Here is a 17,411-nt window from a genome sequence, read left to right as displayed (position 1 = left end):
TTCTGCACTCTATGCAATATTAAAATTCATAAATCCACATAATAAGAGACAAGTTACACAGAGTAGCACTGTGCCCACACCTCAGGAACTTGCTTCCTACTTCATTGATAAAGTAGACACCATTAGGAAGGAGTTTAGCTTAGCAAAACCTTTAAATCAAGAACCTGTTCAAAGCGATTCATCGCCTTTATCACTGAAATGCTCCCGATTCAACCTTCTAAGTCTTAAGGAGATTGAACGTCTCATACAGAGCATCAATACTAAATCAATTCCTCCTTTCATCATCAAACTTTACTTCACCATATTTGGTCCTTTCATTCATACTTTAGTGAATGAAAGTCTACAGTAAAGCTCTTTGCCAAAATCATGGAAGGAAACTACCATCCTATCATTAAAGATCATGTCATCACGCCGGACAAGAAATCAAATTATAGACCCATTGCTAATCTTACCTTTTTAGCAAAAGTAACTGAAAAGGTTGTTTTCAATCAAATTTCAGAGTTCATTGAGAAAACAAATATCCTACATCCTAATCAAACAGGTTTCAGACAACACCACTCCACAGAACACTCCTTAATAGGCATGTTAACCTCTATTCATTACCATTTGGATCATCATCAATCTGTTCTTCTAATTTCCCTGGATCTTTCATCAGCTTTCGATACTATAGACTACAATCTTCTCCTCGAAAGATTGGAAGCTATCGGTATCTCAGATCAGGTTCAATAATTCCATCTCAGAGAGCCACACTGTTCAATATGGTATTCCACAAGGATCCATTTTATCATCTCTCCTGTTTTAACATTTTTCTAGCTCCTCTGATGACTCTGCCAATCCATCAGGTTTAATACTTTTGCCTATGCTGACGACATCCAGCTTTTGCACCCATTAGACTGAGAATGCCCATGACATTTTAGCAATTAACAAGAAACTAGAGCAAATACACCAATGGCTAGATGCTAACAGACTGGCCCTAAATGTTGTAAAATCAAAGGTAATGCTTTTCCCATGGAAAGACAATCCAAAATCTAGTTTCCCCATTACCCTCAAGGGTAACACACTAAAGACAGTCAACTCTATTAAGATCTTAGAAGTAATTTTCAACCAAAAGCTCATTCCATGAGCATATTAGCAATGTTGTTAAAACCACCTTTTACAGACTATATCAAATATGCTCTGTTTCGAAATTCTTAGAACCTATATCTCTGAATATACTAATATATTCTTTGGTGATCTCTAAAATTGATTACTACAATGCCCTTTTCATGGGAACTGCCAAAAAAGAAATAAGACGGCTTCAAATTATTCAAAACGTAACAATAAAACTTATCATGAAAGCAAAAAAATTTGATCACATTTCGCCGCTTCTCAAAAGAGCACATTGGCTTCCGGCTACTTACAGAATATCCTATAAAATATGGGGCTCATAATTAAAAAAAAAAAAAAACAAAAACGTCTACAAAGTGGCCTAAATGGGTACTTCGATGATCAAAAAGCCTGATCTTCCAAGTACCCATAACCAGAGCTGGTTTTAGACCAGCGGTCTCAAACTCACAGCCCATGGGCAACATGCGGCCCTCCAGGTGCTATTTTGCGGCCCCCGGTCTGGACGCGATGATCAACTGCTCCCTTGCTGCCGTCGATTGTTCCGTTCAAAGCCACGGGTGGCATCTCCTCGTGCTATCCACACCTGCGTTGGAAGCCTCTCTGACATCATGACATCAGAGAGAAGGCTTCCAATGCAGGCGCGGATCGCGCAAGGAGCTGCCACCCGCGGCTTTGAATGAAACGATCGACTGAGCAAAGGAGCCGTCCAGACATGCTGCTGCTCCACGAGGAAGGGAAAGGAAGGGGAGGGGCAAGAGAAATGCTTCTGCTGCACAGGAAAGGGGGAAGGGAAATGCTGCTGCTGCAGCACAGGGAAAGGGAGGGGGAGGGAAGGGGGAAGGGAAATGCTGCTGCTGCATCCAATTAGGGAAAGAGAGGGAAGGAAGACAAGGGAGAGGAGAGGAACAAGAGATGCCAAGTCCATGGGAGGGAGGGAAATGAAAGGAGATACTAGACCATGAAGAGGGAGGGGGGAGGGAAGGAAACAGATGCCAGACCAGGGGAAAGGAAGGAAGGAGGGAGGGAAAGAAAGGAAGGAATGAAGAGATGTCAGACCATGGAAATAGGGACGGAAGAAGAGATAGGAAAGGAAGGTAAGAGATGGGTAGATTTTGAAAAGAAAGCAGAAAAATTGAAAAACTGAATATTAAGTTAATGCCAAAGATGGATGCAAGGCAGAAAGTGAAGACGGAGAGAAAAACAGTTAAAGGACAAGAAGGCCCTGGAAACTGTTAAAGGAAAGATTTATAAAGTATAAAAAGTTTTACCTCATGCAAAATTGTCATTTCTTTAATAAGACATTAACTATTTTTTCTGCGGCCCTCCAAGTACCTACAAATCCAAAATGTGGCCCCACAAAGGGTTTGAGTTTGAGACCACTGTTTTAGACGTATCTAAAACCAGCTTAGGCCTTTCCCCTGCCTCTAAATGCATAGAGCGAAAAGAAGCGTTTTTAGAGGAGGGGGAAAGGGCGGGAGGTGGGCCGACTGAGACATAGTCATACAGCAGGTATAAACAAAGGTTTTGACAGGCTGCCTAGTCAGCACTTCTATGTTTTGACTTAGACCAAGTCAATACAGGTATAAGTGCCGAAAAAGGGAACGCTGAGCTGAACACGGCTGCCGCGATCAGCTCAGTGGCCCCGGCAACCTGCCTACCCCCCACCGCAACGATCGCAGCAGGAGAGATGGCTCATCTCCCCTGCCGCGATAACGATTCCCCGAAGTGCCACCAACCGCGGCACTTTGGATCGCTATCGCAGCAGAAGAGATAGCCAATCTCTCCTGCCACGTTTCACCCCCCTTTCCCCCCGGCTTGGGCAGGAGGGTGGTGGCGGTGGCCTTGCACAAGGAGAGCATTCTGGTACATCCCTATCTGGATGACTGGTTAATTCGTGCAAAATCGTTTCAGGAGAGCTCCCGGGTTATGACTTGAGTTGTAGAGTTTCTGCATTTCCTGGGCTGGGTGGTCAACCTGTCCAAAAGCTGTTTGACTCTGTCTTGGCGCTTGGAATATCTTGGCGGTCTGTTTGACAACAGTTTAGGAAGAGTGTTCCTTCCAGCGGCCAGGGTGTGCAAATTGCAGTCACAGATTCGCTCCCTGATGGTTTACCACTGCCCTTGGGCACTGGACTTTCTGCAGGTCTTGGGGTCGATGGCAGCTTCCCTGGAAGTGGTCAAGTGGGCTCAGGCTCACATGTGCCCTCTTCAATAGGCGCCTCTTCAGCGATGGTTGCCAAAGATTCATGATCTGGACTCTCCCATTCCTATTTGAGGGTTAGTTCGTAGCAGTCTGTGTTGGTGACTACAGTCTTCCAATCGGATTCAGGGAGTGAGCTTAGATCAGCCCCAATGCTTCTCATGGACGCCAGTCTCCTCAGTTGGTGGGTTCAGTGTCTCTGTTGCTCTGGTCGTCAGTGGAGGGTCCGGGTCAATCAATATTCTAGAGACCAGAGCCATTCCGCTAGCATTGGTGGAATTCCTGTCCTTGCTGGAGGGCAAGTCAGTTAAGAGTCCTCTTAGACAATGCCACAGCAGTTGCCTATGTCAATCATTAGGGGGCACCAAGAGTCATTTAGTGGTGCTGGAGATCTCCCTCCTCATAGAATGGGTGGAGACTCATCTTCTGGACATCTCGGCCTCTTACACAGCTGGAGTGGACAATGTCCAGGCGGACTTTCTCAGTCGTCATGCTCTGGATCCCTGCAAGTGGTGTCTCAGGCTGGAGGTCTTCAAGTTGATTGTTCAGTCCTCAGGTTAGCCAATCATGTGGTTCTTCTCGCATGTGGCTGCGGCTCTCCAGACCCTGACCCTTTAATTCCCCTGTCAACCCCATGATCGTCACTCCCCCCCACCCCGGGCCTACCAAGGTATCTCGTGGTCCAGCAGGGGTCTTTGTGGCAGGAGCGCAGCCCTCTCGCTCCTGCCTCCACATGGCTACCTTCTAAAATGGCTGCCTCAACCTCTCACAGCTGCTCGCGGAATTTTCTGTAGTACTGTGAGAGGTCGCAGCAGCCAAGTGGAGGTAGGAACAAGAAGGCTGTGCTCCTATCATAAAGACTCCTGCTGGACCACCAGGTACCTCGGTAGGCCCGGGGGAGGGAGGAAATTGTGGAGTTGGCAGAGAGATTAAACAGTTGGTGCTTGGAGAGGGGAGAAAACCTTGGCTATGGATTGGGGGAAGGGCAGGTCGTGGAGGGAGGGATGAGAGGTGCAGAGATATGCAAGGGGTTGGAGGGGAGAGAAGCTACACCTTGTGGCTCTTTGTAAATCTTGGGTCAAACATTTTGGATAACTTGGGTCTTTGCTGTAAAAAGGTTGCTGATCCCTGGGTTAGACCATGCAATTGCCCACCATTTCTATTTTCACAACTATAAATCAAGGACATAAGAATACTTATAGTTTCTTACCCTTCCCACGACACCAAAGTTGCTTCTTTATGACTGTCATCAGGAAAGCTGCTCTTTATTTCATTGTAAAACAGAGAACACAAACAGTTAAAATATATTCAGCAGGAATTTTCCATTATATACCTACAAATTATTTTTTAGAATGCTGATAAAAACCAAGCTTAAGATTTTACAGCTTCAAACTATATTAACAAAATGAGGCTTCTTATTTTGTATACAATCATTAGTATTACAATGAAAGTGGAACAGTCAGGACAAAGAGGTGATCAAACTGCCGAAAATCATTACGGTAGTCCTCTCCAAATAGTAGAGCAAGACCCTCTTCAACTAGCATAAGATCTTATCCTTTCGCTCCAAGCCTGTGGAATGAAACATAGGCAAATGAACCTCCTGGTTGACATGGGAAGCAGAAACTACCTTTGGTAGAAAGAAAGGTACAGTATGGAGAAAAACTCCAGTGTTTGTGATACAGAGAAAGGGTTCCTTGCACAAAAAAGCTTGAAGCTCCGAAATATGCAGTGCCAAGACAATGGTGACCAGAAAGATATAGGAGGGACCTTAAGCAAACTGGGTCAATCAGAGCCTTAGGCCTCTCCCTGGCAAATCCCAGAATGCACCGGGGAGGGGAAGACCCGTCATTTGGAAGAGGCGAGCCTGCTGGCCGGAGATAGGAAGTATTTCTGTGGCCGGCCTTCGTAAACAAGGTAAGGGGCGGAGGGGAGGGGTCAAAGGAAGCATGGGGGGGCGGGTTTATCGGGAATACGACGGCAGCGGTAGAAGTGGGTTTCCCTCCCAGCGGGAGGGGGATGCTTGGTGGTGTGAGGGCATGGGCATCTCTCTCACTGCTGGGGGGTTATTGGGAGGGTTGCTTGGCAGTGTGAAGGAGTGGGCATCTCTCCCGCTGTCTTGGGGGGATCAGGGGAGGGACTTGATGACAACAGCGGAAGGGAGCGTGCATCCCTCCAGCCAATCTTCGATTTGGGGTGTTTTAGTTATTTATTTTTTATTTGTGTGTTTATTCTGCGCATGTGCCAATCGTTATCACCAGTGATCGGTACATTCAAATTTAGTTATCCTCCACGAACCTCATTTGTTTGCGCGGCTTTTTAAGAATGACTCGCCTTTTTGAAATCATTACAGAAGTGGCTGCGACACCGGTCCATCGGATTTTACCACTAACATTTGAGAATCTTACCTTGTTAGTTTGGTGTCTGTTTGCTTATTCCTATGCACTATAAATTAGGAAAAAAACAACGGTGGAATTATGTACTACTGAAGTATTTACCGTATTTTCGCGGATATAACGCGCACCATTGTAAAACGCGCACAGGGGTATAGCGCGCAGAAATCACGATGATATGTACAAAAACTTTTCTATACCGCGCTCAGGCATATAACGCGCATGCTGCCCGACTCTCCTCTGGCCACCCCGACTCTCCTTTCGCTCTCCCCGACTCTCATCTGGTTGCCCCGACTCACCCTGACTTTCGGTGCACTGCCCCGACTCTCCTCTGGTTGCCCCGACTCACCGTTCACCCGCCCTGACTTTCGGTGCACTGCCCCGCCTCTCCGTGCCTGTCCCCCTTGAAGTCCTGTCCCCCCTTGAAGGTCTGCCTGTCCCCCCTTGAAGGTCTGCCTGTCCCCCCTTGAAGTCCTGTCCCCATCCTGAAAGCCTGATGCCCCCCCTCGACGTCCGATTCTTCTCCCCCCTCGGCAGGACCACTCGCACCCCCACCCCGAAGGACCGCCGACTCCCCGACAATATTGGGCCAGGAGGGAGCCCAAATCCTCCTGGCCACGGCGACCCCCTAACCCCACCCCGCACTACATTACGGGCAGGAGGGATCCCAGGCCCTCCTGCCCTCGACGCAAACCCCCTCCCCCCAACGACCGCCCCCCCCCAAGAACCTCCGCCCGTCCCCCAGCCGACCCGCGACCCCCCTGGCCGACCCCCACGACACCCCCACCCGCCTTCCCCGTACTTTGTGTAGTTGGGCCAGAAGGGAGCCCAAACCCTCCTGGCCACGGCGACCCCCTAACCCCACCCCGCACTACATTACGGGCAGGAGGGATCCCAGGCCCTCCTGCCCTCGACGCAAACCCCCCTCCCTCCAACGACCGCCCCCCCCCCAAGAACCTCCGACCGACCCGCGACCCCCCTGGCCGACCCCCCCACCCCCCTTCCCCGTACCTTTGGAAGTTGGCCGGACAGACGGGAGCCAAACCCGCCTGTCCGGCAGGCAGCCAACGAAGGAATGAGGCCGGATTGGCCCATCCGTCCTAAAGCTCCGCCTACTGGTGGGGCCTAAGGCGCGTGGGCCAATCAGAATAGGCCCTGGAGCCTTAGGTCCCACCTGGGGGCGCGGCCTGAGACACATGGTCGGGTTTGGCCCATGTGCCTCAGGCCGCGCCCCCAGGTGGGACCTAAGGCTCCAGGGCCTATTCTGATTGGCCCACGCGCCTTAGGCCCCACCAGTAGGCGGAGCTTTAGGACGGATGGGCCAATCCGGCCTCATTCCTTCGTTGGCTGCCTGCCGGACAGGCGGGTTTGGCTCCCGTCTGTCCGGCCAACTTCCAAAGGTACGGGGAAGGGGGGTGGGGGGGTCGGCCAGGGGGGTCGCGGGTCGGTCGGAGGTTCTGGGGGGGGGGGCGGTCGTTGGAGGGAGGGGGGTTTGCGTCGAGGGCAGGAGGGCCTGGGATCCCTCCTGCCCGTAATGTAGTGCGGGGTGGGGTTAGGGGGTCGCCGTGGCCAGGAGGGTTTGGGCTCCCTTCTGGCCCAACTACACAAAGTACGGGGAAGGCGGGTGGGGGTGTCGTGGGGGTCGGCCAGGGGGGTCGCGGGTCGGCTGGGGGACGGGCGGAGGTTCTTGGGGGGGGCGGTCGTTGGGGGGAGGGGGTTTGCGTCGAGGGCAGGAGGGCCTGGGATCCCTCCTGCCCGTAATGTAGTGCGGGGTGGGGTTAGGGGGTCGCCGTGGCCAGGAGGGTTTGGGCTCCCTCCTGGCCCGATATTGTTGGGGAGTCGGCGGTCCTTCGGGGTGAGGGTGCGAGTGGTCCTGCCGGGGGGGGGATGTATCGGACGTCGGGGAGTCGGCCGGGCAAGAGGGCTTGGGCTCCCTCTTGCTCCGATCGTGGATGCGGGTGCGGGTGGGAGCGCGTGCGAGCGGTCGTTCGGGGTGGGGGTGCGAGCGGTCCTGCTGGGGGGGTGAATCGGGCGTCGGGCGGGGTGGGAACTATGTTTAAAAACTTTTGTATACCGCGCTCAGGCATATAACGCGCGAGGGGTATGCGCGGTATGTAAAATCACGTATAACGCGCGCGTTATATCCGCGAAAATACGGTACTCCTAGTCTATATGTTATTATCACAAGCAGTATAGTAATACAATGATATTCTTATGGGGTGAAAAGCCTCAGAGAACGGAGAAATTAACCCAGCTGGGTTTTCAAATGTGATCAAGTCACTAGCTCCCAATCAGATCATAGGTAAACCCACAGCTGGGTTAATTGCTCGATGCTCTGAGGCTTTTCACCCTGTAAGAATATCATTGTATTACTATAATGCTTGTGAAAATAACATACAGACTAGGAGTAGATACTTCAGTAGTACATAATTCCACTGTTGGTTTTTTCCTAATTTATAGTGACATTGGACCATGTGGTCAGACAATTACATCGATTTATTGCTTATTCGTATGCAGCCTTTTTCTGTTCTACCGTGTTTCTCCGAAAATAAGACAAAATCATATTCATTTTGGACCCAAAAAACGCACTAGGTCTTATTTTCGGGTAGGGCTTATTTTTTCATATACATGATCAACTGTCCCTTCCTCTCCTTCACCCCAGTTCTTCCTCTTTCCTTTCTCTCCCCCACATGTGCAACATCTTTCCTCCTCTCTCACCCATCCCTTTGTGCCTTCCCTCTGCAGCATCTTTCTATCGCTCCATCCCTCCAATCCCCCTGTGCAGAAGAAGCATTACCCAGCTTCCATCCTTTCTTCCCTCCCTCCCATCCCTCGTGCAGAACCCTTGCCCAGCTTCCATCCTTCCCTCCCTCCCATCCCTTCTGCAGCAGAACCCTTGATCACCTGCCCCTGCTAACCCTCCATCCTTCCCTCCCATCTGAACCCCGCCGACTGCGAGCCATAAATATCTTCCTCCAGTTCTGGCCAGCAACACTCTAAACAGGCTGCTTCGCGACCTTCTCGCCAGGGCCTTCTGTGTGCCATGTTACTGATGACATCATCAGTGGTGCGGCAGAGGGAATTCCCCAGAGAGAAGGACATGAAGCAGCCTGTTTAGTGTGTTGCTGGCCCGACGCTGCTCTGGAGGAAGGTATTTATGGCTCGCGATCAGCGGGGTTCAGAAGAGAGGGAAGGATGGAGGGTTAGCGGAGGTTCGGCGGTTTGGCTGCACAGCAGGGGTGACGGCGAGGGGCGTGGGGAAGCGCTGTGGCCGGTAAGTCCAGGGACTAGGGCTTATTTTTTGGGTAGGGCTTATATTAAGACCTACCCCGAAAATCATGCTAGGGCTTATTTTCAGGGTAGGTCTTATTTTCGGGGAAACACGGCAGGGGCCAAGCCAGGCTTCTTGAAAATCTGTTAGCATTTTGTTTCAAAGGTTTTTTTCCCCCAGGCAACACTAGAGCTCCTTTTGTTTCCTGCACCTGCATGGAAACTCTAACCTTCTGGCACCAGAACATTCCAGAGACTTGGGGAAGTCAATGGAAGGGACTGAAAGTCAAGGTGGGGGGGGGGTGTTATGCTTGAGGGATGTTCCTAGTGGCAGCCATGAACTCCCCCAAATTTATTTAAGCTCCTGCTTTGCCTTCCTAAATTGTCTTCGGTACTCTCCTACCTCTGACCATTCATCTCTCAAGGAGAGCCCCTACTTTTGTTTCCTGCCATGCTTGTCATTGTTGTCTAAATTTGAAGATTCAGCCTACGTGGGAAGGTACCACAGACATTTGTTTTTGGAGCAAGGATTCAAGAGTTCCTGGGACCAGAACTAAAAAAGTTGCTGCCTGGTATTGTATGGTGGTATGGGTAGGGTGACCAGAGGACCAGGAAAACCCAAACATGTTCTCTATTTAGAAGACTGTCCAGATGCCTGGACAGTTTTTTTTAAATGGGGGTAGTCTGTCCACGTTTAGCCGGCTCTCCCAACACCCCCCATCTACCCCCTCTCTGGGCTTGCGACTTCCTTTTTCCGCATAGGTGGGTCCTGCAGACAGGCAGCTTCCGTGGCAAGCTGGCAGCAGCAGACTCACCTTATTGCTGCTGCTGGCTGCCCAAAGATTAAATTACAGCGGCCGGAATGGGGAGGATATAGGTGGGGGAGCATCGGAGGTCAGAGGAGGAAGGGGAGAAGAAGGAGCTAGAGAAACAGCAGGGAGGGAGGAGGGCTGGAGAAACAGCATGGAAAGCAGAGCGTGTTGGAGAAGAGTATGAAGTAGTGAAGTGCTGGATGTGAGGAGACAGACAAACAGCAGGAGAGGAAGTTGGAAGAAGAGAGCGAGGGGCACCCATGGGGGGTGGGGATTGGGGGATGGAAAGAGAGAGAGAGAGAAAAAAAAAAAGCACCCATGGGGAAGAGAGAGAGGGGAGCACTAAAAGGGTAAAGAGGATGGGAAGTGGGATGAAGGAAATGGGTAGAGTGTGGGCGGGGCTGTGGGAAGAGTGTGGGCACGGTCATGTGTCCTCTTTTTTTGTTTTCACAAATATGGTAACCCTAGGTAGGGGAACCACTGCACCCTAGAGAAATCAAGGTGAAGGAGGAGGAGATGTACTGGAGTAGTGCATATCATCCAGACTACAGTTTTTTACCAGTTAACCCTTTCAGGACCATAAGGATCGTAGGCCAATTTTTGTGGTTTTGACGACATTTTTATGGTAAAAAGGGCTTGCAGATGCAAAAAAATTGATTTTTTTTGTGAAATATCATTATTTTTATTTAAAAAAATCACACTTCTGGCTTATGGACAGTGTGGCAAGTGAATCTTCTCGTCAATCTAGCAACGACGCTAATGAATGAATGTCGGAACCAGTTTGTTTACATAAAGGCAGTATCATATGGAATCCGTACATATCAAATTTAGAACTGTAGACTATCCCAATCAAAATTTATAGGATTTTAAAGTTATGGGACAAATATGTCCCTTGGTCCTGAAAGGGTTAAGAGAATGGTTACATCTTTGGCAGAGGGAGATTTCAGTTACTTTTACCAGCAAGCTTAAGCAGGTTGCATATCTCTAACATCTGACTTCTAAGGAATTGTCATCAAGCTAGCTGTTACTTTTCCATCAAGGTATTAATAAGTGAACTGTAACTGAAGGAAGAGTACTTAACACCCTTAAAAGTACAGTGGAACCTTGGTTTACGAGCATAATTCGTTCCAGAAGCATGCTCGTAAACCAAAGTGCTCATATATCAAAGCGAGTTTCCCCATAGGAAGTAAGGGAAACTTGCTTAATTTGGTTCCCCCCCCCCCCCCACACCAAGGCCACTAGCGCTGCTTGCTTCCACCCCCGAGGCCACTGGCGTGCTTCCACCCCACACCCGAGAACCGGCATCACCCACCCGCACCCAAACCCTTAAGTCGATCTGGCACCGGCATGCAACACCAACCCACAGGACGTACCGGTGCCTAAAGATCCTGCCTCTTGCCGCTGGGCTGGGCCTTGAATATCTATGCATGCTGAAGGCCTTCTGGCTCCTGCTCTCCCCCGGAGATGCTCAAGGCCCAGCCCAGCGGCAAGAGGCAGGATCTTTAGGCACCGGCACATCCTGTGGGTTGGTGTAATTCATTGTATAAAGGAATCACGTAAAAAAGAAACAAGAAGACTACAACAGATACAAAATACTGCATTAAAAATCATTTCAGGCAAAAGAAAATTCAACCATGTAACACCATTATTAAAGAACGCACACTGGCTTCCTATCAACCACCGAATAACCTATAAACAGGCGCTCATTACATTTAAAGTTCTACAAGTCAACACATCATTATTCTAGATCGTGTTATCATTTCGTATTCTCCTTTCCGCTCCTTACGATCTGAGGATAAAAACCTACTTACTGTTCCATCCCTACGAACCATAAATACTAGACGCACTACACTTTTCTCTGTCACCGTCCCACAAACGTGGAACTTATTACCCGTTCAGATAAGAGAAGAAAAGAACCTCAAGAAATTTAAATCAAAACTAAAAAGTTTCCTATATAGAGCAGTGGCGTACCTAGGGGGGGGGGCGGGGGGGGGCGGGCCGCCCCGGGTACCAGCCCTGAGGGGGTGTTCCCGGCCTTGCCGCTCAGTCCCCCCCCACGCCCGAAGGACCGCTCGCCCCACTGACCTTCCAGCACACCTATGAAGCAGCCCGCAGCAGGATCGCGACGTCAGCAATCCCTCAGCTGCTTGGGCGCTGCTTCCTGCGCCGCGGTCCCGTCCCTCCTCTGACGTCAGAGGAGGGGGCGGGACCGCGGCGCAGGAAGCAGCTCCTAAGCAGCGCAAAGATAGCTGACGTCGCGATCCTGCTGCGGCTGCTTCATAGGTAGTGCGGGGAGGCCAGGGGGGCGAATGGTCCTTCGGGGTGGGTCGGGGCATCAGGCCTTCAGGGTGGGGCGGGCGGGCGGGCAGGCAGACTTTCAAGGGGGAGGGGGGTGACAGGCAGGCAGGCAGGCCTTCAAGGGAGGGTGCAGGTCTTCGGGGGGGGTGCAGACCTTCAAGGGGGTGCAGGCCTTCAAGGGGGGGACAGGCAGGCAGGCCTTCAAGGGGGGGACAGGCCTACAAGGGGGGGGGGACAGGCCTACAAGGGGGTGCAGGCCTACAAGGGGGGGGACAGGCCTTCAAGGGGGGGACAGGCCTTCAGGGGGGGTGCCGACCTTCAAGGGGGTGCAGGCCTTCAAGGGGGGGACAGGCAGGCAGGCCTTCAAGTGGGGGGGACAGGCCTTCGGGGGGGTGCAGGCCTTCGGGGGGGGGTGCAGACCTTCAAGGGGGTGCAGGCCTTCAAGGGAGGGGACAGGCCTTCAAGGGGGGGACAGGCAGGCAGGCCTTCAAGGGGGGGACAGGCCTACAAGGGGGTGGGACAGGCCTTCAAGGGGGTGCAGGCCTTTGGGGGGGGTGCCAACCTTCAAGGGGGGGACAGGCCTTCAAGGGGGGGGGCAGGCCTTCAAGGGGGGGGCAGGCCTACAAGGGGGTGGGACAGGCAGACCTTTAAGGGGGGACAGGCCTACAAGGGGGTGGGACAGGCAGACCTTTAAGGGGGGATAGGCCTTCAAGGGGGGACAAGCAGGCAGGCCTTCAAGGGGGGGTCAGGCCTTCAAGGGGGGGGGACAGGCCTTCGGGGGTGCAGGCCTTCGGGGTGGGTGCAGGCCTTCGGGGTGGGTGCAGGCATTCGGGGTGGGTGCAGGCCTTCGGGATGGGTGCAGGCCTTCGGGATGGGTGCAGGCCTTCAGGGGGGGACAGACCTTCGGGTGGGGGGTACAATCCTTCGGGGAGGGTGCAGGCCTTCAGGGGTGGGGTTTAGGCCTTCAGAGGGGGACAGACCTTCGGGTGGGAGGTAAAGTCCTTCGGGGGGGTGCAGGTCTTCAGGGGTGGGGTGTAGCCCTTCGGAGGGGGGACAGACCTTCGGGGGAGGGGGGTCCTGGTGTAAAAGTACACAGAGGGAGAGAGGGAAGGGGGGGTTCAAAGATACGTGCATATGCCAGACTTTGGGGGTTAGAAATAATGGGTCTAAAAACAGAGGAGTGGGAGAGAGATGGTGCATAATGGGATTTAGGGAGGGAAGGAACAGAAAGGGAGAGAACTTGGAAACAGGGGATGGTGTGGAGGGGGGATAGAGATACTGGATAGGAGGATAGTTGGGAACAGAAAGGGAGAGATGGTGGATCCTGGGGTGGTGGGGAGTTGAGAAAAGGTGAATCTGTGGATGGAGACAAAAAAAAGGAAAGATGCCAGATCTCCGGGAGAGGGAAGGGAAACGGAAGGGGAGAACAGAGATGGCAGACGGATGGTTAGCACGGAGAAAGGAGACCCTGGCAAGCAAGACAACAAGAGCCTGGGACCAACAAGATTTGAATATTGATCAGAGAACAAAAGGTAGAAAAAATAATTTTATTTTCTGTTTTGTGATTACAATATGTTAGATTTGAAAAGTGTACATGAGACAGCTTGAAATGGGAACTTTTCTATTTTTGTGAATGGCAAGGCTGAGTTCAGTTAAAATATATGCTTTATAAGAAAATATAATAATGTGTTTTATAAAGTTTATAAGCATTGCTGGCATACTCGGTGAGGTGTTCCTAGTGTTGGTGGTGGTGGTAGCATGTCAGTGTGTTGAGAGGAAGAGGTAGTCTGGGAAATTCTGCTGAGCAAACTCTGGGCCCATTTCCACCCCCAGTTAGTCCACTCCACTCAACTGGTTCACACACTGAGTGGGTCTTTGGGTGTTATTTCTGGGTAGTTGTTTTAGAATCTCTTCCAGTGGTTTGTCAGTATCTCCTTCTGGTCCAAGGAAGGAAACTTTGTCAACCTTAGCATTGACCTTCAGAATATGTTTGTAACAGCGCTGCTTGTGTGGCATTAGGCTATGTAGTGATCGAAAGAAAAAACAGACCTTTGCACATTTTTGCACTATATGGTGGGTGTATGAGGAGATTCATTTCCTGCACAGTTAAGTCCATGTGAAGTTACCTTGTGCTGTATTTGACATCTAGCAAGGTCTCTGTTTGGAAGGAAAGATCTAAGCTTAAAAATGAAGTGGCCAGAAGTTATGTTAAAAGTAGATAGCGTAGCTGGTTTTAAGAAAGGTTTGGACAAATTCCTGGAGGAAAAGTCCATTGTCTGTTATTAAGACATGGGGGAAGCGTCTGCTTGCCCTGGATTGGTGCACTCAGCAGCAACAAATACTAGTTTTGGCTGGCTCTTTCCCCGCATTTCTCCTCTCTTCCCCACGATTTAATATCCAGTTCAGGCAGTAAGTAAATGCATCGGCAGGGGGGGTCTGGTAAGTCTTGGGGGCTGGGGATGGAAGGTGAGAATCAGTTCTGTAGGCTATCAGAAATTTGCTTAATTATCTACTCACACAGAAAAGCAGTAAAGTCAATAGGTTCTCTGAGTGGGAACAACCTGTTTGATCTTGCACTCTTGTGATTGACCAATTGTTTATCACTGTTTAATTTATCACATTGATTAATTTGAGCACACCTGAGGTGTCCTATGATGGTGTGCACTGCAGGCAGAGGAGCCTTATTGTGTAAAGCACTGGAGAATTCTCTCCTCTCGCTTACCTCTCACGCTGAGGACACCCTGCTTCAGTATAATCATTTATATGATTTATCTTATAAACATTATTACGTGGTCTTTTCCTCAAGTGCTGAGACATCAGGTTGTTCCCACTTGGAGAACCTATTGACTTTTACTGCTTTTCTGTGTGGCTTTAACATTTTTGCTATTCAGTATACCTAAACTATTATTCAGTAGAAAAAATATGGTTTGTTCAATCAAATCCTGTGTGGACATTGGACTTCTATGAGTGAATGTTCTGCTTGATTGAACAAACTAAATTTTTTCTACTGAATAATAGTCTAGGTACAATGAAAGTAAATAGCAAAAATGTTTGAGTAGATAATTAAGGAAATCTTTTTCATATTGCTTGCTTATGGACTGGGAAAAAAAGACTGTTCAAGCAAATGTCTCCAGAACTGCTTTAATGGAAAAATGTGATTTTTTTTTTTTAAGTACTTTGTGAAATTTATTGTTGTTGTGAAATTTATTGTTATACTTTGTTTAAACTTAAAAAGCGGTGTCATTAACAGTGAATCTAATCGAAAAATCGATTAAACAGGGTGAATCGAATCGAATGAAATATTTTTCTCTGAATCGGGCAGCACTATTGGCTACCATGAGAATGGGCTACTGGGCATGATGGACCATTGGTGTGACCCAGTTAGGCTATTCTTATGTTATGTTCTCATCTGTAGGGGCCTTTGTTTTCACTTCTTATTTTAATGTATTTTTTTCCTGGGAACTTATCAGTGTTTTTTTATAATGGGAACAAAAATGGAAGAGAATTAATGTGTGTGGAATGGGGGGGTAACTAATTTCTTCAGCTAAATAATTCAATCCACTTCAAACAGACATAGGAGAACTCACGCACCATTCACACACCCTCCAACCAAAAACGTCAAAAAAAAAAAACTGTTCGACAACCTCCTAGCCATTCGAGCTGCAACACTTGACCCCCAACTCTACAACCTATTGACCTCGACCACAAACTACAAAACCTTAAAAAAAGAAATAAAAACCCTTCTATTCAAAAAACACATAAAACCAAACTAACATAATCAGAACTGTCCCAAGCATCACCTGCAACTACTCCATATGTACTTCTGATGTCATGACAATTCCGACATAATTTATGTTATGTTATGTTTGGAATAATGGTTACATAAATGAGGTTCAATAAAAGAAAATTTTCACTGCCTGTTTCTATTCTGACCATTTATTCCATTTCATGGTTATTGCAAAAAAAAAAAAAAAAATTTTACATGGGGGGGGGGGGGGTGTCAAAAAATGATGGGCCCCGGGTGCCACATACCCTAGGTACGCCACTGATATAGAGACACCTTTAACTGATTAGTGAGTCCCTTAAACTGAGTTGACATTCCCAATTGAAGTAGGCAAGCACTGATCTAATATAATATAACTCCTACTAGTCTTTAAGCCCGTTAAATTAACGGGTGCTAGAATAGATGTCTGTCTTTCTTTCTGTCTGTCTCTCTGGCCCCCTGTCTGTCATTCTTTCTTTCTCTCTCTCTATCCTTGGCTAGTGTTTGTCTGGGGGGGGGAGGTTTCTTTCTCTCTTTCTCTGCTGTCTATCTGTGTTTATTCTATCTGTCTCCCTGGCCCCGTCTTTCTTTCTGTATGTCTCTCTGTCTTTCTCCCTGGCCCCCTGCCTACCTGTATTTATTTGTTGTTCCATGCCTGACTGTCTCTCCGTGGCCCCCTTCTGTCTCTCTACCCCCTCCCGAAAGCAAGCCCATTACATTAACGGGTGCCCTGTGCAGCAGCATTAGCATTTCCTCTACCCCCCTTTCCCTTCCCGCGGTCCTGACTACAAAGCTGGTGATTCCAGCAGCGTGTGCAGCAGTCTTCACACGCTGCTTCGGTTCCTTCTACTGCCCTGATTTACTCTGGCACGTCCCTGATGACATCATCAGAGACGCGGCAGAGCAAATCAGGGCAATAGAAGGGCCCGAAGTAGCGTGTGAAGACTGCTGCACACGCTGCTTAAATCGCCAGTCGGGCCCGCGGGAAGGGAAGGGGGGGTGGCAAAGGACTCGGGTCCCGGGCGGCGGGGTCAGTTTTTCAGTTAGTTGAGGGGGGGAGAGCTTGTGGAGGCGATCGTCGGCTGGCTGGGAGCAGGCTTGTGGAGGCGATCGTCAGCGTCTAAAGAAACTTCCGTATTGTGAGGTGGAGAGCAGGGAAGCTTGTCTAGCGCGCATGCGCACTCGTGCCGCCGCGGTAACTTTTTTTTTAAATTTGAAATCCGCCGCCGCAGCTCCTCTCTCGATCCTGGTGCAGTTCGAGAGAGGAGCTGGTACCATGCACAGTGAGAGCCGGGGGTGAGGAAGGCCGCCGCAGCTGTGTAACTTTTTTTTTAATTTGAAAGCCGCCGCCGTGGCCAGGGCCGCGCATGCGCATTCTCATGTCCGCGACGGATCAGGGAACACGACTTTTGAGTGCGCATGCGCGGCCTAGCATTTTATTATATTAGATTGTTCTATCCTTAGTTGTTCTCTTTCCTGTATTAAGTTGTAGTTCTTCCCTGATTTCCCTTTGAATTGCAAGTCTGTCTATCCCTACATTGTACGTCCCCCTCATTTGAAAATTATTTATTG

At 49.7% G+C, this 17,411-nt stretch overlaps 1 protein-coding gene across 4 annotated transcripts in view; it reads right to left on the bottom strand.

The window, feature by feature from the left end:
- STX7 (syntaxin 7) overlaps positions 1-17,411 on the bottom strand; it is a 145,863-nt gene that overhangs the window by 49,432 nt on the left and 79,020 nt on the right. For all 4 annotated transcript variants that reach the window (XM_033937289.1, XM_033937290.1, XM_033937292.1 and 1 more), the window contains exon 6: positions 4,517-4,569. In XM_033937289.1, coding sequence (XP_033793180.1) covers positions 4,517-4,569 — 53 coding nt within the window. The remainder of the gene's footprint in view (positions 1-4,516; positions 4,570-17,411) is intronic.

This window comes from Geotrypetes seraphini, chromosome 3 (assembly GCF_902459505.1).
Source record: "Geotrypetes seraphini chromosome 3, aGeoSer1.1, whole genome shotgun sequence".
Lineage (NCBI taxonomy): Eukaryota > Metazoa > Chordata > Amphibia > Gymnophiona > Dermophiidae > Geotrypetes > Geotrypetes seraphini.
This window is presented reverse-complemented; position numbering and strand designations above follow the sequence as displayed.